This window comes from Babylonia areolata, chromosome 1 (genome assembly GCF_041734735.1).
Source record: "Babylonia areolata isolate BAREFJ2019XMU chromosome 1, ASM4173473v1, whole genome shotgun sequence".
Classification (NCBI taxonomy): domain Eukaryota; kingdom Metazoa; phylum Mollusca; class Gastropoda; order Neogastropoda; family Buccinidae; genus Babylonia; species Babylonia areolata.
Window position 1 is genome coordinate 8,335,448 of NC_134876.1, and position 23,173 is coordinate 8,358,620.

Here is a 23,173-nt window from a genome sequence, read left to right on the forward strand (position 1 = left end):
TCAAATCAGACCTTGAGGCACTCCAAAAGAACTGAATCTGAATACCAATGTGATATAGGTTAAATATCAACACCAGGGAAAAGAAAAGAACTGAAGAAGTCTTTGTTCCAAAGCACTTACATTTACTTTAGAGATACACGTGTATGTGTGTGAGTGTATGCATTTGTGTGTGTGCTGTATGTCCCTAAAACATTGCAGATTCTGTTATAGCAAGCAGTATTTACAGCAAAACTAATCTTTCCATGATAAAAGGACTATTCAGCTAGTATGAGACAACACCAAAACAATTCTCTGTCAGCTCATAATTCTAAACTGATTTTTACAATACACTTGTTAAACCTGCAACTATTTCTCCCCCAATGTCTGATCTGTAATCAATATGATCGGAATATCCAATAAATTATTGTCCTATCTCCAAACTTCTGTGACCTAACTACTGGCAGTACCCGATAGGTTAAATAGAAGCAACATATTTCATCACTGGCGAAAACAGCATCTGAACTGCAAACAATGCAGTAATAAATTAACAGTAATACAGAATAGATTTAAAGACAATTAACCAGAAAAAAAATCATATTTCCAACAACATCTTTGATCCAACTAAACAATAACATCTGATCTCAGAACACAGAGCAATGCAAGAGGCTCCAGTATGTGTACTGACCAATATTCGTATCTGTTCTTCAGCCACTGCCACTCTCTGTTTTTCTGATTCCAACCGGCTGCGCTCTGTTTCCAACTGTGACTCCAAAAATACCTGGGGAAAGAAAATGTCAAAAATAAAATTTTTTCCATTACCTAGAACACTCAAAAAACATGCCTCAACATAATAGTGGGGAGTGGGAGGGAACCTAACAGATGTAACATAAACATCTAAAACAAAAAAAGAAAAGGTCAAAAATGCAAAATGGTGACAGTCAACTATTTTATCAACGCAACAACAAAATAACTGGACAGGCATTAGACTGAGTTACGTGAAGCATGTTTATTATCATAATATTTTAGTCAAAAAGGAAACTCTGAATCCCAAGTGATCATGTGAAAGACAAGGATAAAAAATAAAAATAAAAAGCATATGGTTTTCACTAGGAAACATCCAACAGAAAAGATTAAAAGGAGCTTTACTTTGATTTTCCTCACTCCACCCAGATGTGAATGGGTACTCAACTTCAGTCAGGGAAGGCTAAAATGGCGGAAGGAGAGAATTGTGCCCCACCTTCCTATGTTGAGAGACCTAGACAAAGCGGATAAGAATTCACTGCCCCAAATGCCATTTTAAGCTATGGGACCTATAACCTAAAACATTCAATCTAAAAAACAAAAACACCAGGACTATTTATTTTACCTTGTCTTTCCGCAGGGCGGCCACCTCTTCAGACAGTTTCTGTTTGGCAAGTTCAAGCTGAGCCACATCACTGAAACATACACAGGTCAGAGATGAGAGGTTATATGATGCACAACAGAAAACAACCCTGCTTTTATTCATTAAACCATCACACCTGTATCAAACTGAAAAAACTGAGCATTTCCAATCAAGCAAGACCTGCACCTGATAAGAGATGCATCTGCTAACTACAGATTAGATTTTTTTTCTTCTTCCATATATTTACATATTCTTTTATTTTTCTCCACTTTTAAGCCACACAAATGACAGATGTTTGTAAAGCGCTTAAAGCTTGGTGTCTGACCGAATAAAGCTGCTACAAAAGTAACAATAATGATGACCAAAGACTCTCAAAACACTTCTTAACGTCACCCACTCTGGTTTGATGCTGCCCAACAAAGCTATACTATTATAATAATGACTCCTTCCATACACTATCACTTGCATCAGCCCGACTCCCAGAAAAAAACAACCAATATTCAAATTCTTCTTCTTCTTCGTTTGTGGGCTGTAACTCCCAGGTTAACTAGTATGTACATGAGTGGGCTTTTACGTTTATGATCGTTTTTACCATGCCATGTAGGCAACCATGTACGCAGCCATACTCGTTTTCAGGGATGTGCATGCTGGGTATGTTCTTTTTTCCGTAACCCACCGAACACTGACATGGATTACAGGATCTTTAAAGTGCATTTTTAAACTTCTGCAGGCGTATATACACTATGGGGTTCAGGCACTAGCAGGTCTGCACATATGTTGACCTGAGAGAAATCTCCACCCTTTACCCACCAGACACCGTTACCGAGATTCGAACCTGGGACCCTCAGACTGAAAGTCCAACACTTTAATTGCTCAGCTATTGCACCTGTCACAGGATCTTTAATGTGCTTATTTGATCTTCTGCTTAATATACACACAAAGGGGGTTCAGGCACAAGCAGGTCTGTACATATGTTGACCTGGGAGAAATCACCCTTTACCCACCAGGTGCCGTTACCAAGATTCCAACCCAGACTCAGGTTGAAAGTCCAATGCTTTAACCACTCAGCTATTGCGCCCGTCATTCAAATAAAAACCAACAAAAAAAGAAAAGTCACGTTGCAGAAGCAGAAGAGTGACCGACTGACTCACTGGGCTTTGCGCTCCTCCAAGAGATCGATGCGGCGCCGGTCGCTGTCCTGCTGCGCCCCTAGCTGGGCCTTCTCCTGTCGCAGCAGTGAGTTGGATGACTCCAGTGCTGTGCAGCGGCTGGTGGCTTCTGTCAGCTTCTCCGTCGCCGCTCGTTCCTTCTCCTGGGCCAGCGCCAGTGATGTCTGGGCCTCCGCTGTATTGGTGTAGAAGGGGGATGGGGGGGTGTGGGGGGGGGGGGTAACAGTTTGCAGAGATGTCAATGTTAAAGTTTACCACGGACACACAGACACACACACACACAGACAACCGAAAACCGGGTTAAAACATAGACTCACTTTGTTTACACAAGTGAGTCAAAAAGGTGCAAAGTGAAGAAGAGCTGACTATACAACGGAAGGGAAATCCACCTACAGAGGCGTTCTGTGAGGTTCCTCTCCACTTTCTCCCAGGCCGTTGACTGCATGCTGTGTGTTGCCTGAAGGTTCTCGATCTGACGCAGCAGGGGCCTTGTGGCCGAGGTCACACTCTGGGTCAGGTCCTGGCTGCGGCTCTCGTCTTCTTGTAAACGCTGAGGGAAACAGGGAAAAGCAGACAACAAGGGTTGTACTTTTCAATGATAACGGAATAAAACTCTTAACTGAGCTAAAGAAAATAAATCACACTTATGATCAATCGTGCTGACAATTCTCTGCATTACTGTCATTATCAGAATCTGTAATAGGTATCTTTATATATATATATATATATATATATATATATATATATAATTAACCTCAGAAAGTAACTAAATGCTTCATGATCTTAAAATTACACTAGAAAATCAAACTGTCATAATCAAACACCAATCAAAATCAACAAAAACAAACACACACACACAAAAACCCACACACAAGCAGAATTTCATCAATAGAGGTGAAGAAACAGTAAATCTGGAAAGGCGACCTTGAAAACCACACACCACAAATTCAAGTTCCTCAGAAGAAAACAACTGCTGTGTAATCAGTGTTACATGCCATACCATTTGCAAGTCTGAGATTTCCTGCTTCAGCATCTCCTCCCGTCGGTTCTGCTCCTTCTCCATGCGAGCCAGAGTCATGCGCAGATCTTCTATCTGAAAACACAACGTCCAACACACTGTTCACATGTGACCCTTTACTGCATGGCTTAGGATGACATCATTCAGTGTAATCAGGCAATAGCTTTACGTTCACTTTAATTATAATCAACCATGTTCTTTTTATTTCACTTTTTTATACATCCCTTCCTGTCTCTCTTTGATGTTTATAAAAATTGAATGTTCATCAAAGTTACTGCTTCAAATGTTTTACTGGTGGTGTTAAGGAAAATTGTATACATTTATGCAGGTGTGATCATTTGAACATCAGTGCACATGACAGTGTGTGAGAGAGTGTGTGCATGCATGTGTGAAGATGTGTATGTGTTTGCATGTGTGTGCCTGTGTGTGTACAAGTGTGCATAATTCAAAAGAGTTCTCACTTTATTAAATGGTGAACTGCTGAAATTATTTCTGAAATAAATATATCTGAAAGATTACATAAAATGTTCGTACTGTTTTTCCAGTATCTTTTTCCCCCAAGTTATTTTTCAGTTAGTCTTATATTTTCTCACAACCCCAGGTAAAAGCTTTCCAATTTGCAGTCGCTGTCAGTTCCATCCTGTTTTCTGTTGTTGTTTTTTTTTTTTTTTTCATTTGTATGGCCATGTTTATGTTCAATCTAAATATAAAAAAAACATGTTTTTTTGTTTTGTTTTGTTTGTTTTTCTGCTTTACACACATCTGTTGTTTGTTTTTTTTCTCTCTTTGATGTGTGTAAAAATTGACCTACATGAGGAGGGCTTGTGCTAATCATCCAATAACAACTGTGTTATTCAGTGTTGAAAACATGAGTCGTAAAACTGGCTGACAACATTGCAGAACGGAACGGATGGGAAAACCATTTGCAGAGACCCAGACTTTGACACTCAATTGATCGACAGAAGTGGAGGAATCCAGTGCACAGAAGAAGCAGAAGAAGAAGAAGAAAACTGAGACAGACCAGTGATCAGTTCTTCTGTGTGGCGCCCCAATGACTCTCCACAGCGTTAAGGGAGGAGAAGGAGAAGAAGAAGAAGAGAAGGAAGAAGAAGAAAACTGAAACAGACCAGTGAATACCGTAAAGTTCAGTCTATAAACCGTGACTTTTTACCCCAGCTTCAACCTCTGCGGCTTATACAATGATGCAGCTTATTTGCGGATTTTAACGATCCCGGGAGTGTCACGTTCTCGTCTATTCTTAGCTGCCCTTCAACACACCAAAATCATGATTTCTGTCCATGAATTTTTGGATGAGCTTAAGGATTTATAAATCAAATCCGCACACATTAAAGCCTTCAGATCAGCATTCAGTTCTACTCTGCTCAAGCATACACCCTCATCATGCCGAAAACACGACGTTATGACTATGATGCAGCCTTCAAATTAAGGCGATCGACCTAGCAGATGACAGTGTAAGCGACGAACCAGAGGCAACCTCCACCTTCATGTTCATGAAGTGAAAGCGAGGCTGCAGTTAGTGACAAGATGGTCGAGGAAGCTATGCTGGTTCTTCTCTTCAACTCGGACACTGAAGACGAAGATTTTAGTGGATTCAGTGAGCAGGATAACGTTGAATAAATGTGACTATCCCTAAATTATGGATCTTATTTTTGTTGTGTTTATTTATTATTTTTTTGTGGCACTAGCAGTATTTTCGCTTGCTTTTCTTTGTGTTGCTCCCGCTTGTGTTTATTTCATAACCTACAGTATCGACAGCTTTTCTGTAATATCAGTATGTGTTCCAGTACCAGAAATAAGTACGGCTTATAAACCAGTGCGGCTTATGTATGTATAAAGTTCAATTTTTTCCAAAATTTAGTGGCTGTGGCTTATATACCAGTGCGCTCAATAGACCAAACTTTATGGTAGTTCTTCTGTGTGATGCACCAATGACTCTTCAAAGAGTTATGGGAGAAAAAGAAGAAAAGTGAAACAGCACTGCCCCCTGACCTGTATGACAAGGGCCTCTTTCTCCTGGCGGTGGCGCTGGCTCTCCTGCTCCATGGCCATCTTGAGCTCCTCCCGCACCTGCATCTCGGCGCTGAGGGCCGCCTGCTGGGCCCGACTGTCCTGGCTGGCGTTGTTCTTATGCAGCTCCGCTATCTCCCTGGCACAGCACAGCTAAACTTTACAGCAACGTATCGACACCGCCACTTTATGCTTCAGGCTTTAACAATCTCTTTTTCAGGTCTGGTTGTTGTTTTTTAAGAGTTTCAGTTTCAGTTTCAAGGAGGTGTAAAAGGGTATACACTGATCCATAAACGCTACATCATACCTGCAGAAAAAAAAAGAAAAGAAAAAAGAGCAGATGCCTGACCTTCACATCATGAATCCAATGTGTTGATCATGCTTTGTTTTAAGAAAAAAGAGGTGTGTTGGCAGTTTGAGCAAGTTTCTGTATGTGTGTGTTTGTGTGAAAGCACACTTCATATTCTTGTGCTGAATTTTGTGTGCATGTAAGCATTAGCTGCCTGGCTTGATTCACATCAATCATGTAAAATATGAGAGTGTGAATGTGTATATTGTATATGACAGTGTGTCTGGGTGCATTACATGTTTGCATGGCATGTCTGTGCACAATTGCACAACAAAGAAATGAAGACAATGGAATTTTCTTTGACAAGAAACCTTCCAATATCAGAAATGGTCCAGAGCTTTGCTCCAATGTTGTAATGCATCACTTTGTAAGAACTGTAGTGATTCAGTCATCATTACACTTAAAATGTCTATTTTCAAACTGAGAATATCCTACTATTCCTATATAAACAGGAAGCATTTATTCACAATAATACTGAAAACATTTTGTTTTTCTTTTCACCAAGAATATACCACGAATCCTATACTAACATGAAGCAATTTAATTTTGTCAAGGGGCATATATATATATACATCTGTAAACCCATTATCGTCCAGGTATCTGCAAACTCTGAAAAACACAACATTATAATAAAGAATGAAAGTCTCAAGGGAGGACAAACATATAACTCACTTGTAGGAACTGTCCAGCGTGGACTGAAGCCCTCTGATCTTCTCCTCTGAGGAATCCACTTCAACCTGAAACAATCAAGCCTAATCCTATGCTGGTTGTAAAATGGGACACTGCTACACACACACACACACACACACACACACACACACACACACCACACAAACACACACACCCAAGCATGCATACACACACTCTATATCATATATATACCAAAAAAAAACCCCAAGTAAGCTCACATATACATATGCAAACAACCATAACTCATTAGCTCACACATACACTCTCACACACACATACACACACGTTTACATGATGTACACATCAATGCACATTCACTACAATGCTGAATAAAACTGAATACCTCTAAACTGTTTCTCATGACAAAAGTACATTTGAATCTACAATAGTATTCCAACATATTCATTAACTGTGTGGTAACCACATAAACAGCAATATTGCTAGGTTCAAACGGTATGTCAAAAGGTGTGTTTACAGCAGATTTCAATCTTAACCATGTGAAACGGAACTACCATAACTACTGAAATCCAACAACCAAACAAAATACTCACCTTCAGCTTTGCTTTCTCTTTTTCAATCAACTGCACTGCGGCGTTCAGCTGCTTAATTGCATCTGAAAGCAGCAACATGCAGTCAGATGCAGGTCGTTTAAAAACCAAAACAGTGCAAATATGCACACACAGAGACACGAAATACATACACAAACATGTATATCCACAAACTCATACACATGCATACTAATACACAAACCCTCATATACCATCACATAAATATCAGAAACCAATCACTGATGGACAAACAAGGCATCCCAACATGACAGACACAGAGTCACAAACAAAATCTGACATTAAAGTCACAATGATTCACACAAAAAGAGCAAAACCCTGCAGAATCAAACAAAAAACACAAGCTGACTACTGAAGGAAACAGGACAGATCCCTAACCTAACACAGAGTAACACTGCTGCAAACACACACACACACACACACATACAGACACACAGAGACACTACTGACCAGCTTGTTTCTTCTCCATGTCTTCTTTAGAGTCCAGCACCACCTTTAGCCGATCCAACTCCTCCTTCTGCTGCTCCAGCTTTTTCCTGCCCACATCAGCCAGCCGCTGCTTCAAGCATGTAACCACATCTCTGGAAGGCTAAGAGAGTTCAAATATTTGACCAGCCACTGCTTCAAGCATGTAACCACATCTCTGGCAGGCTAAGAGAGTTCAAATATTTGACCAGCCGCTGCTTCAACCACGTAACCACATCTCTTTCAGGCTAAGAGTTCAAATATTCGACCAGCCACTGCTTCAAGCATGTAACCACATCTCTGGAAGGCTAAGAGAGTTCAAATATTTGACCAGCCATTGCTTCAAGCATGTAACCACATTTGTCAGGCTAAGAGAGTTCAAATACTTGACCAGCCACTGCTTCATCAACATCTCTGTCAGGCTAAGAGAGTTCAAAAACTCAACAGTAACAAGCAGTTATCAACATGTTCACAATTCCAAACCCAAGACGCTCAGCACTTTCCATCTGCCTGCCTAAGGGGAAATAACAGATACATGGAAATTAATCCCAAAACTTCCTTTGCTTTTTTTTTGTTGTTGTTTCTGTTTTTCTGTGAGCTACAACTCCCATGCTCACTTGTACAGATCTATGAGTGGTTTTACCTTGCCATACTAGCCATGAAGCATTTTTAGGAAGATGTGCATGATGGAATTGTTTGTGTTTCCATAAAAAACCGAACACTGATATGATTACAGGATTTTTAATGTGCATGTCTGATCTTTTTGCATGTGTATATACTCAAGAGGCATTAAGGCACAAGCAGGTCTGCACATAATTATGCTGACCTGGGAGACAGGAGAAATCTCCATCCTTAACTCACCAGGTACTGTCAATACAGGAATCAAACGCAGGTCTCTCAGATTTCTTTCTTTCCTTCCTACACTCAGAAGAACATAATCTAACAAAATATCAAAAGCACACAAACAAAAACTAGGAAAAACAATGCCACCTAGACACCAAAAAAACAATGCGATGAAATGTCAACACACTTTTGGGAACTGAGAAGTTTCTCGTTTTCCTTCTCTTTGGCTCGCAGTTTCTTGATGATGGTGCTGTTCTGCAGCTGTTGCTTGGACAGCTTTTCACCTGCACACATAAGTTATACAAAACACTGAATCATGTGCTCTATTACACTGTACAACAAAAGAATAAATACGCCTTGTCACGGTTCAGTATGTTCTTCCAAAGAACAATGATCTTTGTTCCTATCCATGATACCTCAGTGACAATTCTGTTCTGTTTTGTTACTTATCTATTCTATGATTCTTATGCTGAAACATATCAGCTCAAATGAATTTACAGACAGTCGGTTTAGTTGATCATAAATATACTTGCAAGTATTTCAACAACACAACAAGGAAAACAAACAAACAAAAATCATACTGTAGATAAGCCCCCCCCCCCCCATCCCCTCCCCCCAAAATACCTTCTTCCAGCAGTCCTGCTATCTGCTCATCTTTCTCAGCCAACACTGCCTCCAGGTTGACATCCGCAGACCTTGGGAGGAAAACAAATGTATGTCATCACTCCTGATCCTACACCAACTGTATCAAGTGTATCAAGACATCTTTTCATGCAAAACAAAAACAAAAAAAAACTGCACACTTGCTCACACATGAGAAAAAACTGCACAAAGAGTCATGTCATACTGTAACAGTGAATCAGCTTCCTGAATCAGCTTCCTGAACAGCAGGCTGTACAAAAAGCTACTCTCTGGTTTAGCTGGCTGGCAGTCACGGCATCTTACATGATTCTATTCTCTGTTTACCTCAGTCATTCCTACAGTGGATATGGATTGGTAAGGATTTTTCATTTTATTTAAAAATTCATAATCACAAGTATTTTGCATCAGAAAAAACAACAACACCATATCCAGCTACTGGGCTTGCACTCTAAAAACTGCCAACATAGTATTAATTATCTTTGTATTAAATTCTTTATTTAAAAACTCCCCTATGAAATTACTAACCAAAAAATAACAAAAAAACTACTTACCGACAGGCCACTACTGGGCTTGTGCTCTTAAAAATACCATTCAGATACTAATTATTTTGTTACTCAATTCTCTGTTTCAAACTGCCCTGTGAAATTATTCATAAACAACAACAACAACAAAAATAATAAACTTACCGACTGGCCAGTTCACGTTGTGCCACCTGCAACTGCTCTTTGACTGCTTCTTTTTCCTGAACAGAAACAGCAGAAGGTCAGAATGGTAGAATCTGTCTTGTTCAAATCAACACTGGCAGAACTTTCATCGACAATAGACAAGAAAACTCGTGATTTCTTAGTCTCCTTCTCATTTTACTATTTGTCTTCAAAGTACTGAAAACTGATATCTTTGTCAATTCAGTGTGGACAGTATGTATGTACCTTCAAGATGGTCTGTATCTTGCGCTCGGCTTCCCCCATCCTGCGTGTGAACTCGTCGGTCAGGGCATGGACATCCGTCATCTCCGCCTCTCTCGCCTCCTCTGCCTGCTGCAGTTGACTGAACACAACAATCATGAGTCCTGTGTTTTAACTATTTCTTTATGGGTTTTTTTATTCTTTTTTTTTTTTTTTTTTTTTTTTTTTTTTTTTTACTGTATCATATTGTGCACCATGAAATATCCCTTCAATCAATGAAAAAAATTAGCACACATGGGATTAAGTGAACATTCAACTGCAAGTCTCAGATATACTGCCCCCTAAAAAAAAAAAAAAAAAAAAAAGAAAAAAAGGTCCACTTTAATTTCTTATTTCCTTGTAGTAATATCTATTTTGATTTTGATCAGGTTGTAGCTGTACTGCCTATCATTTCTATTGTAATTTTCAGAGTTGTTCACTTTGTATTTTCCAATCTTTGTGTTTTAGTTTTACATTTAACTGTTCTTGATAAAACAGTTTGTAATCACACATTCCATATTTCTGATAAACCCTTGCTGTGATAATAAGATTTCTGTTGAAAAAATATTCCATTTACTGCTCACCCACCAGCTCAAAAGCTGGTTCAACTAAGAAAAGATCTGTGTGCATCATATAGAGAACATGATGAGAGAGACAGAGAGAGAGAGAGAGAGAGAGAGAGAGAGAGAGAAAGAGAGAGAGAGAGAACAAATGAGAATGAACAAGAATGGGAGAGAGGAAGAGGGGAAATCATGATATAATGACGACATCCTCACAAGAAACTTCTGCAACAACAACAAAAAACAACAACAACAAAAAAGAGCACTGTCACAGACTGCAGTAACATTTCACTGACCTGCGCAGGATGCTGTTGGTTTCCAGCAGGTCGTTGTTGTCCTTGCTCAGCTGCACCAGCTGTCTTTCCCTGGCCTGCAGCACCTCCGCCATCTCCGCCAGTTTCTAGGCAACAAACAACAACACACCATCCCCCCATTTGTAACATCTCCCAATGTTTATATGCACAAAAAACAAAAAACAAACAAAAAAGAAGATTCCTTCCTCCATATTTCATGTCTAATTAAAACGCACAAAAGCACCCCATTCACACGTTAAGTATCAAGACATTTCTACACACGAACACACTCATTTTTCTGTTTATGAACACATCCACACACGTCAAACTTCCTAAAATTTCCATGTACAAACACACCCAAACACATGTCAGTCAAGTCTCCCAAAGTTTTTACACACACACACGCACACACACATACATCTCAAATCTCCGAAAGATTTTTACACACACATACTCACGTTAAGTCTCCCAAAGTTTTTAAGTACAAGCACACCTATGCACATGCCAAGCCAGGTCTCCCAAAGTTTCCATGTACAAGTGCACTCACACACATTGCAAGACTCCCTAAGTTTACACACAAACACACACATCACACACATGCCAGGTCTTCTAAAGTTTCTATATGCAGGTAGCGAAAACACATTATGGGACAGAATTCATCTTTGTCCAGTACCAAGATAAACCAACTACACACAGCAGCCTGTACTACGGATGCTGTCCACAGGAAAATCCTGTAGGGGGGGGAGGTGGGGGGGGGGTGGGGGGGTGGGGGGGCATGCGTGCGTGCATGCGCGTGTGTGTGAGCATATTTCACAGAGTGTGTATGTTTAAAGACAAACTGAATAAGATTTTGACAGGGAGTTGGAGGTATGTACGTAACCAGTTACTTAAATGGGCATTCCCAATAGTGACTTTGAACAAGCAGTCTGCGCTGCCTTCAATCTGTGCCAGTCACTGAGATGAATACACCCCCTACATCACTACGTACATCACCATCACCACAACCACTATCATCATTCTACACATTACTGTTGATATGCGCTGACTGTTTATGCTGCTGCCTTTTCTTCCTCTCATCACCACCATTATCATCATAAAATGACACATCAACAGACTGGCTTCATAAGAAACCATCAGCATGTTGCATCTGAACAGTCTGCTTAGTCAGTCGTGAAATACCTCCAGCTAGGAACACACACACACACACACACACACACACACACACTAAGCAGTGTACTATATATTTGAGTCCAATGAGGAACACAAGGAAAAGACAGAACTAGATCCAACAGCATCACAAATATTCTGACTGGTGCAACTGCCAACTTGGCAGAAAAAAAAGGGATTGAGTGAAAATAACAACAACAATGAATATCTTCAGCGCTGTAGGGGAAAAAAAATTCCCACACTCAGGGATACAAGAAAGAAAAAGAAAGAACAAAGACAGAAAAGAGAAGCAGGGAGAAAGAGGGGCAGGGGAGAGCAGACTGAAGTTCACAGAGATGGACAAATAAGGAAACGGATTTTCTTGTCAAGAAGTTCACAGAGACGGACATACAAAGAGAAACAAGTCTGTTTTTAATAAGATCATGAAGATGGACATATAAACAGTTTTGCTTGTCAAGAAAATCATGGAGATGGACATATGAAGAAAACAGATCTATTTGTCTATGTTCACGGAGATGGACAAATAAGGAGAAATGTACTTTTTTTGTCAAGACCTTCACGGAGATGGATGTAAAGAGAAAGGTCTCTTTTCAGAAGTTCAAATGGGAGGACACAAATGAGAATTAGTGAAGTAAATATTTGTGCTTATGTCTCAAGGTGTTAAACGCTGGAAATATATTGTATGCATGATTGTATATACAATTGTATTTATGTATATATACATACATACTAGAACCATACATGCATGTATTTCTAGCATTAAACAACTTGAAACATAAACACAAATAATCCCCAAAATATCAAATTTGATCATCAAAATGAAAACTGAATTTCACTGGTAAAAATGAGAACAGTGTCTGCAAAAATATGAAATCAGTAAAAAGGCTTAATATATTATATTGCAACAGAACACAATAAACATAGTGTTTAGTGGTAAGCATGTATCTGCAATAACATTAAATGATTAATACAGAAATAATTATCTTCCAACCAGGCAAATATCAGTTGTCAACACATCCACTTGTGGGTAACGTTTTTGGTTGTTGTTGTTTTGGTTTTGGGTTGGGGTTTTTTCTTATTGTATTCATAATACATCTGCACCATGGCGAGATCAGTTAGGTGTTGGACTTCTGATCCAGTGTCCACCAGTGATCAGTTAGGCGTTGGACTTCTGATCCAGTGTCCACCAGTGATCAGTTAGGTGTTGGACTTCCAATCCAGTGTCCACCAGTGATCAGTTAGGTGTTGGACTTCCAATCCAGTGTCCACCATTGATCAGTTAGGTGTTGGACTTCCAATCCAGTGTCCACCAGAGATCAGTTAGGTGTTGGACTTCTGATCCAGTGTCCACCAGTGATCAGTTAGGTGTTGGACTTCTGATCCAGTGTCCACCAGTGATCAGTTAGGTGTTGGACTTCCAATCCAGTGTCCACCAGTGATCAGTTAGGTGTTGGACTTCTGATCCAGTGTCCACCAGTGATCAGTTAGGTGTTGGACTTCCAATCCAGTGTCCACCAGTGATCAGTTAGGTGTTGGACTTCTGATCCAGTGTCCACCAGTGATCAGTTAGGTGTTGGACTTCTGATCCAGTGTCCACCAGTGATCAGTTAGGTGTTGGACTTCTGATCCAGTATCCACCAGTGATCAGTTAGGTGTTGGACTTCCAATCCAGTGTCCACCAGTGATCAGTTAGGTGTTGGACTTCTGATCCAGTGTCCACCAGTGATCAGTTAGGTGTTGGACTTCTGATCCAGTGTCCACCAGTGATCAGTTAGGTGTTGGACTTCTGATCCAGTGTCCACCAGTGATCAGGGTTCCGGTCCCCAGTTTGACATGGTGTTGCGTCCTTGGGAGAGGTACCTAACTCTGATTTCCCTCACTCCACTCTGGTGTGGAAGGGTACCTGACTCTGGTTGGGGAAGGTTAAAAGCTGTGGAAGAAGAGGACTACCTTCCCATGCTTAGCCCTAGACAGAATGAGAATGATTCACTGGCCCTAAGGCTGCAATAGGCTATGGGACCTCTAAGCGTCATTGTATCTTTCATGTTAGATTGCATAATTATTGAGAAATCATACCGAATTACTCCATGGCACATACACACACATTCTCTCTTCGACTGCATATTATCATATCATGTTAAATCTTATTGTTTGTCCTCTGAAACATAAAAATATCAACTTACATCTGATTCATGATTGATGCAAGCTGTGCATGCTGGGTATTTGTGTTTTTATGACCCATAGCATTAGCATGACTAATTTTATGAAAAATCAGTAAGTCAGTTGACAGACTGGCTGTCACAACAATTGGTCATTTCAAAATTGTATGCATCGATGACCAATGACCAACATGAAACCTAGCTGAAGGCTGAACCCTGCATACTGAATCAAAAACGGTAACACAGAAAGAGACGGAGGAAAACAGAGAGAGAGGGAGGAAAACAAATTTACACAGATTGTGTTTCACGTGCATGTGAATGAGAGAGAGAGAGAGAGAGAGAGAGAGAGAGAGAGAGTATACACACTCAAACAAGACTTTTCTCTCATGCATGCCTTCCCCCACCTATACTTTGTTAATTTATTTACAAATGGATGTAGAGGCATCTGGCCTATATTTACTCTGCCCGTATCTACTCTTTTTTAAGTTTTTATTTTTATTTTTTTTTTTTTTAAACAATTGTTTATTTATACAAAATGACTATAAGAGACCTTCATAGCTTTGTCTCTCTCCTTTGAAATTGTTTGCTTAGAGCTGAAGTACTTTGGGTCTGTCTGACCCATACTAAAACACACTCCAGCCTATTTTCAAATTTGAAGTCCCCACTTCAGAATGTTTGCTCACATCAACTTGTGTTGATATTTAGATAAAAATCCGGATGCAGAATAAAATAGCAACAGTTCCATTTTGACAAGGACAAAAACACAAAACCAACCAACCAAACAAAAAAAGGCAGAGATAGATAAAGAAACCACAACAAGCATTTCTTTTTAAACAAGATACGAGCTATTTTCAACATACTCACATCCTGAACTTTTGTTGAGTAATAGTACTGACAGCAAACAACATTATTTGTGGGGGAGAAAAAGTTTGACAAAGCACATGATCTCAGAAAAAGGACACACTACAGCCAAGGAATAAAAACATCTCCTCCACTTGGAAAAGTTTTCCCAAACACAACAGGACTTTCACACAGAAACACACAGCTCAAGACACAAACAAAGACCCCCAAATCCTTTTTAGTCAACCAATCACCAACTTACACACAATCATACAGACATCACCACCCCGACGATACTGCAGCCATGTTTAGGAGCAAAGACTATGGAAAGGCATCTGCAGAAGTCTGAACCATTCTTTTAATACTTACACACAAGTAACTGCTTTTTATGTTAATTCTGTTTCACTTTCACACTACATGATGAACAGCAGAGGAGTTCAGTGATAGTCTTATTTCATTTATAAAAACACCAAAGCATCTTAGCTGTCTTTTCTTTTTTCATCAAATCTGTGAGTGAAATAGATTCGCTCTTTAAAGGTGGTTTCAATCACTTTCCTCCCACCCTCCAAAACCACAAGTAATATATAAAGTGAAGAAAAAGACAGATTTTGTACCAAGGGAAAAAACTTAAAACAAAGCAATAGAGTAAGTCATCAAAGAAAGTATGTATGGCTGTGAAAGCCATACAAAGATAATGGATAATAATAACAATGATACAGAATGAAGAAAGAGCAGATAGAGAGAAGGAAAAAAAAAAAAGCAATATCAAATCCAGTTTACCTTCAAAAAATCTCTCTCGTGTTGGTTTTTACAACTCTGGAAGGTCATGCAATTAACAAAATAAACATGTCACAGTTTAATCAAGCGATTAATCTATCTTGACTAAACTAGATTAAGAGTGGCTGATAATTTTCTTTCCAATATATTCACATAAATTCTTATTAAATGACGATAAATCTACTCACCAGTATGTAAACTAAATCCATGTTAAATGTCATAACTTAATATATTACTGTTACTTTACTAATAAACACGATCAACCTACAACTGTTTATAGCTGTTTCTCTGTCAAAGTTTCCAGTGATGATGTTATAATATGTTCATTCACACTTTGTCAAACCATCTCTGTCCCCTCCCTGTCATTTTACCTTCAACACTGTGCTTCTACAATTTTCCTCCCAGGATGTAATCAAGCAGGTATCAGTGGTGATGACTGAAAATTATTTCCCTCCAACGTCACAGTATTTCTCACACAAATTTGTGAAACAAACAGATAAAAACAGACAAATCTAGATGGATAGGCAGACACAGACATAAATAAAGAAGTAGACAGATGGATAGAGAGATAGACTGAAGGACTGATTCAAATGACAGACAGATAAAGAAGTGGAAAAGTTAAGAATGACAGACTCAGAGAAAATTGAAAAAAAAAAAAAAAAATCTTACAGAGTCATTGACAACATAAAGAAAGAATCCAAATGTAAACTACCCTTCTACCTAATGTATTTTGTTTGCAGCATTTATTTAGAAATACAATAAAATATTCAGTCAGGCAATATGCCACCATACAATTTATCAAATCAGTTTTGTGTCAAACACTGCTTTAAACCTTTACATATACAACTGTAAATTAAATAATGTTTGTTCATTGGTTCAAACTATTAACAGTACATAACTACCCATCATTAGCATGAACAGTGATTAGTCATTAAAACAGGGATCGAAAACCAGTCAAATACATGTTGGAAGCCAGAGAAAATTCAAGGTCCCTCTGTCAACAAGGTCAGGATGATTATGACACCAGCATATATACAAATACACGTATGGAAAAAAGAAAAAAAAAAAAAAAAGAGGTAAATTGGTGAATGATGAATTGAGTCCTCTACTCGGCGCTTCTGATTGTGTTATCGGGTGCATGACTCAAACAATATAAGCTTTTAATGGAAGTGCCCATTTATCTATCAGTGCTACTATCTAAAAAAAACAAAAAAACAAAAAAACAACAACCCAGTACTCACAAAACAACACAAAGAAAATCAGTGATACAAAAGACAGAAGACACAGGCTTGAATATTATGATCCAGGAAAATCTGCATCATGAACATTGTAAGCAATTTCAGACATTTTCTTACCAGCTTGCATGTGTTTGAATAATGTATTATTTTCTTATTGCCACATAGGCTCATGGTCAAAGAATATATTTTAAAAAGAATCCTCTTAATAATTACTGTATATTGGGTGACAGGTAGATAGTATAAGAAGTTCACAGTTGTTGGGGTTTTTTTGGGGTTTTTTTTTTTTTTTTTTGGTTGTTTGGGGTTTTTTTGTTTGTTTTTTTTTTTTAATGGAAAAGAATGCAAAACGTTTTACCTATTCAGAAAAATCAACAAACCTGGCCATCACAACCAGATGCCTGCTGTAGCAAAACAACGAAAAAAAACAAACAAAAAACCAAAATTCTTTTTATTTTAAAATCCTTCGACACGTATCTGATACCTTTCCCCAGTTATTAACATTAAACTCAAAACTAGGGATAAGAAATAGATGCAGTTTCATAAGATGTAACAGGCAGATACAAACCCATAATACCTGCAGCTGTGCTGGGATTAGATTTCTCAACCGATCCTATTCAAAGTCGGGATCAAAGGAAGACCCTGTCTACAAGGTCAGTGGCTTCTCAAAAACTGTACAAAGAAATGTCTATACATTTCTGACAAAACATGAATTTGGAATTTTCTCTTTACTTAAGGGCTCTCTGATGTTGTTTCATGTTGACACTGAAAAACGGTTTATTTGTTTTGTTTCTCTCATAAATCTTTTGTCTGAATGAAAATGACATGTAAACAAACCTAATATATACTTACATACCTGCCAGGGCACAATCTCATAAATCTGACCTTTAAAAGTAACCTCAAGTCACAAATACAAAACTATCTATACATATTAAAACCAGAAAGATGATATTCTCCATTTAAAGAACATCAACTATCACCATGGATCATTATGTTCCTGTCATTTTGTTTAAAGAAAGAAATACAGTACAGACTAACTCAGTAAACGATCACGCATCAATGTTACAATGAGTGTGAATAAAAGCATGAAAGATGTGTACATTATGGATCTTTTTTTGCACTTTAGAAGGGTTATCAATATCATAACAGCAACACCAATCCACAGAAGGCAATAACATGAGAAGGCTAGTCTATGTAAGCATTTTTTCAAATGCATTTTTTTTTTTAGAATAAGATATGCTCAAGAAAACACAACTGTGCCCAGATGAAAAGTCCATAAGCATAACACCACATCTAACAAATGACAGTGGCATGGGATGGAAGGGACGGGGGATGGGGTCAAGGGGGGGGTTGGGGGCTTGGGGGGGGTGAGGGATCCAGGACAATGCCATAAGCCCACAGAAGAAATCCTGTCTCCCAGTGATGCAAGACATTAAACTGATGTAACTTATGAGAGGTGGGGTGTGGGGAGGGGGAGGAGAGAATAAAGTAATACCTAAGCAGACAACTTGTGGAATGAACTCCACAAAACTGAATTTCAAACAAATATATATAATACAAAAATGTACAGAAAACAGTTTGTTTCTTACTCTTTCTAAACTGTTTCTTACTGTTTCTATCTGGTTTTTGTTCTCAAAACACATTCAGACATTGTACTTGATAAAATCTATTTGTATTATATAATTATAAACATACATTTATATTCATGTCTGAGGCTTTAACTTCTTGCAAGTTTATAAATTGTAAGCATCACAACGCATGTGCATAAAGTGCTGATATGAGATGTAAAAGAAAGCAACTAAATCAGATTTCCATTCACAGTTCTCATGAAAAATCACCTTGGAACTGTTCCTTTAAATACTATAATGTAGCAAGTAATCAGTCCTTACATTTGTAACAAGCCTTGAGTGTGCAGGATTTAACTTAAGATAGGAATGAAATACTCTTTTTTGCATTTTCATGCACACATGCATGCATGCATGCTCTCTCTCTCTCTCTCTCACACACACACACACACACACACAACACACACACACATCACAGCTATGGATGGATGATAAACAATAGAATGAATGAACACACACATACACAGTGGTATATCCTCTCTCTTTCATAAGCATAGCAAATGCAGATAATCACACAATACTGTGTCATGTAGCTTTCATTTCAGCGACGTCATCAGCTAGTAACAGGCCAACACTACATCATCATGTGACTGTCCCAACAAATGAAATACAAATGAACAGCAACAATAGAGAATAAAAACTCGAAGTCGTGACTTTATTTAGTATCAGTTTGAAGTAAAACAGCTCAATACTGTCTTCTTTCCAAAATGCATCAGCTGGATAAAAATGTAGGAAATTATTCAAAATCAGCAAAAAATGTCATGATTACATATAATGATATATATGAAAGCCATGAGAATATGAAACAGCAACTCTAGTTATGAAATATATGAATCATAAAGCCAAAAGCCAGATCAAGTATGAATAAAAAATGTAATTTCTATTGCAGAGGCCACCTTCTCTGAACATCAGTTTTACTCTTTAGTGTCTACAGGGGAAGTACTTTTGAACTTGTGATTGCAGAACCATATTCCAATACCAATTACCATATATTTCCTCTTTTCTTCTTTTTTTTTATTTTCTTTTTTTATTTTTGACAAGACAATTGTTGTTTTTCTGCAATACACACACAAAAAGAGGTGTACAAGTCAGGAGACTGATATATGATCTAAAACAACCCCCCCCCCCCAAAAAAAAATATGATGGTAAAGCTACTTAGCTAGGTTAATTTTTTCTCTTTTTTTTCACTTCAGCACAGACCACACTTCCTACTATTCCATCTAAAAGCATTAAGTGATACTTTGTAAGGAAACATTTTATTTTTCCCAAACAAGGTGTCTGAATAAAAATGGAACAAGAAGGCAGCCTCCAAACAAGATAACATATTCAGTAGAACTTGACAAAGCCCACACAATCTGCCATTTTGGAACCCCACCCCACCCCTTATAGTCATGAATTCAATCATAAGGTTAAAAAAAATATATATAAAAATGAAAATAAAAAGACTCTCTAAACTCATTTTCAATCCCTCCCAAAGCCATAAATTCAAATGAAGGGAATGTGACATCCAATATACAAGACAAACTTATTATGTTAATTAAACAATATCACAGCAGCTTTTGTCTCCAGCTGGACTAGTGAGTATTTAGAAAAACATATATGAGTGGGGTGCTGAAAAGTTCTACTGAACAGTACAGATGGCGGTGCAACCAATCAGTGGTGTGATGGGGTGTTTGGGGCTGGGGGGGGGGGGGGGGGGGGGCAGAGGCGGCACCCTCCATACTTACCTTCAGCAGACGCTGGGGATGCTGGGGGTTGTCCATATCCTCCTCTGAAAGCCACATCATCACCAGCTGCTTTAGTCAACATCCCACACAAAAACACTTACAGCTGGCAATAGCTGCAGTGTAAAATCTAACTGAATCTTTGGATTCCACTTAGGACAACTACAACTTTTTTTTTTTCAAGTACCACTACATTTAACTATTGGTATTACAACTGAAAAAAAAAAAGGGGGGGGGGGGAAGGACATGTAACAAAGTTGTGTTTTTTTTTCTAAATCAAAAGGTTTTATGTGCCCATATATATTTTTTTAAGTCCTGTGTATGGAAAATGAATGAAAATTTCACCAAAACATAAGGGCAAGGGTCATACCATGTTTTTACAGTCCTTGTGTAAGTTATCATTTTCCTTAAGTTAGATTCTTCTCCTTCAATCAGATTTTTATTCCAAAGATTCACCACTAAATACAATTCAGGAAATTGTCATCAATATGAGTCCATCTCATTCATACATTGCATTGTTAACTATTTCCTGGTAAGTTTCCAAACTCTGGCACCTGACCATACAAAAATAAATAAATAAATAAAAATTAAATAAATAAGCATTCTAATTAACAACCAGAAAATCAAAATTCAGCTTCCTGTGACAAACATCTTCATAGATGCACTCACAAAACACCAAACCACAATAAATTATCCAGAACTGTTAAACTACTTACCAGTACCATACTTAAGTTTTAAAAAAAACAAGAGAGGCAAGGCCTTCAAGACTCACTTGTGATAAATTAAGTCCCCTAGCATTAATTACAGAGTAATTTCCCTTCTCTACTATCTGCACCAAAACGTTTCCAAAATAAATAAAAATTCCATGCTTAGCAAAAGAAGTTCCTGTTTGAACAAAAAATGATAATAATGACTCCTCTTGTTGTTGTGTCAGAATAAGAGGTCAAAGTGCCAAGTTTAGAGAATACAAAAAATATAAATATAACAGTAAATGCAGTTTGCATATAATTAGGCTTCTTTTTTCATTTTTTTGTGCCCATCCCAGAGGTGCAATATTGTTTTAAACAAGATGACTGGAAAGAACTGAATTTTTCCTATTTTTATGCCAAATTTGGTGTCAACTGACAAAGTATTTGCAGAGAAAATGTCAATGTTAAAGTTTACCACGGACACACAGACACATGGACACACACACACACACACAGACAACCGAACACTGGGTTAAAACATAGACTCACTTTGTTTACACAAGTGAGTCAAAAAAAGGAAAAAAAACAAAACAAAAACAACAAGAAAGGCAAGGCCTTCAAGACTCACTTGTGATACACTTTAAAAAAAATCCAAGTTTTTATGTATTGAGTATAATGCATTTACTGTTATATTTATATTTTTTTGTATTCTCTAAACTTGGCACTTTGATCTGATATTCGACCCAACAAAGGATCTGTCATTATTATCATTTTTTGTTCAAACAGGAACTTCTTTTGCTAAGCGTGGAAGTTTTATTTATTGCAAACGTTTTGGTGTAGATAGCAGAACGAGGGAAATTACTCTGCTGGGGAACTTAGTTTGCTTTAAACTAATCTTTCTCATCTTAAACATTACATTTTGAAATTATACTCAATACATAAAAAGCTTGGATTTTTTTTTAAAAAGTGCATCACAAGTGAGTCTTGAAGGCCTTGCCTCTCTTGTTTCAAAATGTAATGTTTAAGATGAGAAAGATCAGTTTAAAGCAAATTAACTCCACTAGCATTACAGAGTAATTTCCCCTTTTTACTATCTGCACCAAAACGTTTGCAAAATAAATAAAAATTCCATGCTTAGCAAAAGAAGTTCCTGTTTGAACAAAAAATGATAATAATGACTGCTCTAGCTGTTGGGTCAGAATATCAGATCAAAGTGCCAAGTTTAGAGAATACAAAAAATATAAATATAACAGTAAATGCAGTTTGCATATAATTAGGCGTCATTCTTTTTTCTTTTCTTTTTTGTGCCAATCCCAGAAGCGCAATATTGTTTTAAACAAGATGACTGGAAAGAACTGGATTTTTCCTATTTTTATGCCAAATTTGGTGTCAACTGACAAAGTAGTTGCAGAGAAAATGTCAATGTTAAAGTTTACCACGGACACACACACACACACACACAGACAACCGAACACCGGGTTAAAACATAGACTCACTTTGTTTACACAAGTGAGTCAAAAAAAGCAAACAAAAAAAAACAAAAACAAAAACAAAACCACACCACAAAACCACAGTAAACCCATAGAAAACCTGGTTTTCCCAACACCCCCCCCCCTCCCCCACCACAAGAGAGAAGAACTACTCACGCTGTACAGCAGAGTCCTGCTGCTGCCCAGGGCCCTTACCCTCTCGGTGCCAGTCATGGCGGTCGTGGTCAGAGTCCCGCTCTGGGGACAGCTGCTCCCCTTCCCCCTTGCTGTTGGTGCTGGAGTCGGTGCTGTCCGTGCGCTGGTGACCGGGGCCGTGACTCCTGATCGGTTTCTGCACACACAAGGAGGGGGAGTGTGGGGTGAGGGAGGGTGGGAAGGGAAGGTTACCCTGTCACAGAGCTCTACTGATGCAAACCGCATTGCTTACAGCATTGTATTACATAGACTGAAATTATTTGGGGGGTCATATTACATTATTAGGGTCTTTATTTTTAATTACTGTAGTTCAATAGTGTCAAATGTTACTTCTTTAAGTTC

The 23,173-nt window shown here is 38.3% G+C and overlaps 1 protein-coding gene across 4 annotated transcripts in view; it reads right to left on the bottom strand.

Annotated features, from left to right (window-relative positions):
* The window catches only part of LOC143276311 (uncharacterized), a 33,436-nt gene that overhangs the window by 4,036 nt on the left and 6,227 nt on the right, over positions 1-23,173 (bottom strand). Inside the window, exons 5-21 of one of the 4 annotated variants that reach the window (XM_076580970.1) lie at positions 22,832-22,967; positions 20,461-20,504; positions 15,877-15,912; positions 10,934-11,037; positions 10,063-10,180; positions 9,820-9,875; positions 9,116-9,186; positions 8,679-8,775; positions 7,634-7,719; positions 7,169-7,230; positions 6,600-6,664; positions 5,561-5,717; positions 3,533-3,625; positions 2,926-3,082; positions 2,515-2,707; positions 1,346-1,415; positions 665-757 (exon numbers count right to left, since the gene is read on the bottom strand). In XM_076580970.1, the coding sequence (XP_076437085.1) occupies positions 665-757; positions 1,346-1,415; positions 2,515-2,707; positions 2,926-3,082; positions 3,533-3,625; positions 5,561-5,717; positions 6,600-6,664; positions 7,169-7,230; positions 7,634-7,719; positions 8,679-8,775; positions 9,116-9,186; positions 9,820-9,875; positions 10,063-10,180; positions 10,934-11,037; positions 15,877-15,912; positions 20,461-20,504; positions 22,832-22,967 (1,638 nt within the window). Of the gene's footprint in view, positions 1-664; positions 758-1,345; positions 1,416-2,514; positions 2,708-2,925; positions 3,083-3,532; positions 3,626-5,560; positions 5,718-6,599; positions 6,665-7,168; positions 7,231-7,633; positions 7,720-8,678; positions 8,776-9,115; positions 9,187-9,819; positions 9,876-10,062; positions 10,181-10,933; positions 11,038-15,876; positions 15,913-20,460; positions 20,505-22,792; positions 22,968-23,173 lie in introns of all 4 variants that reach the window. The other 3 variants (XM_076580842.1, XM_076581052.1, XM_076580896.1) reach the window with 3 other exon arrangements.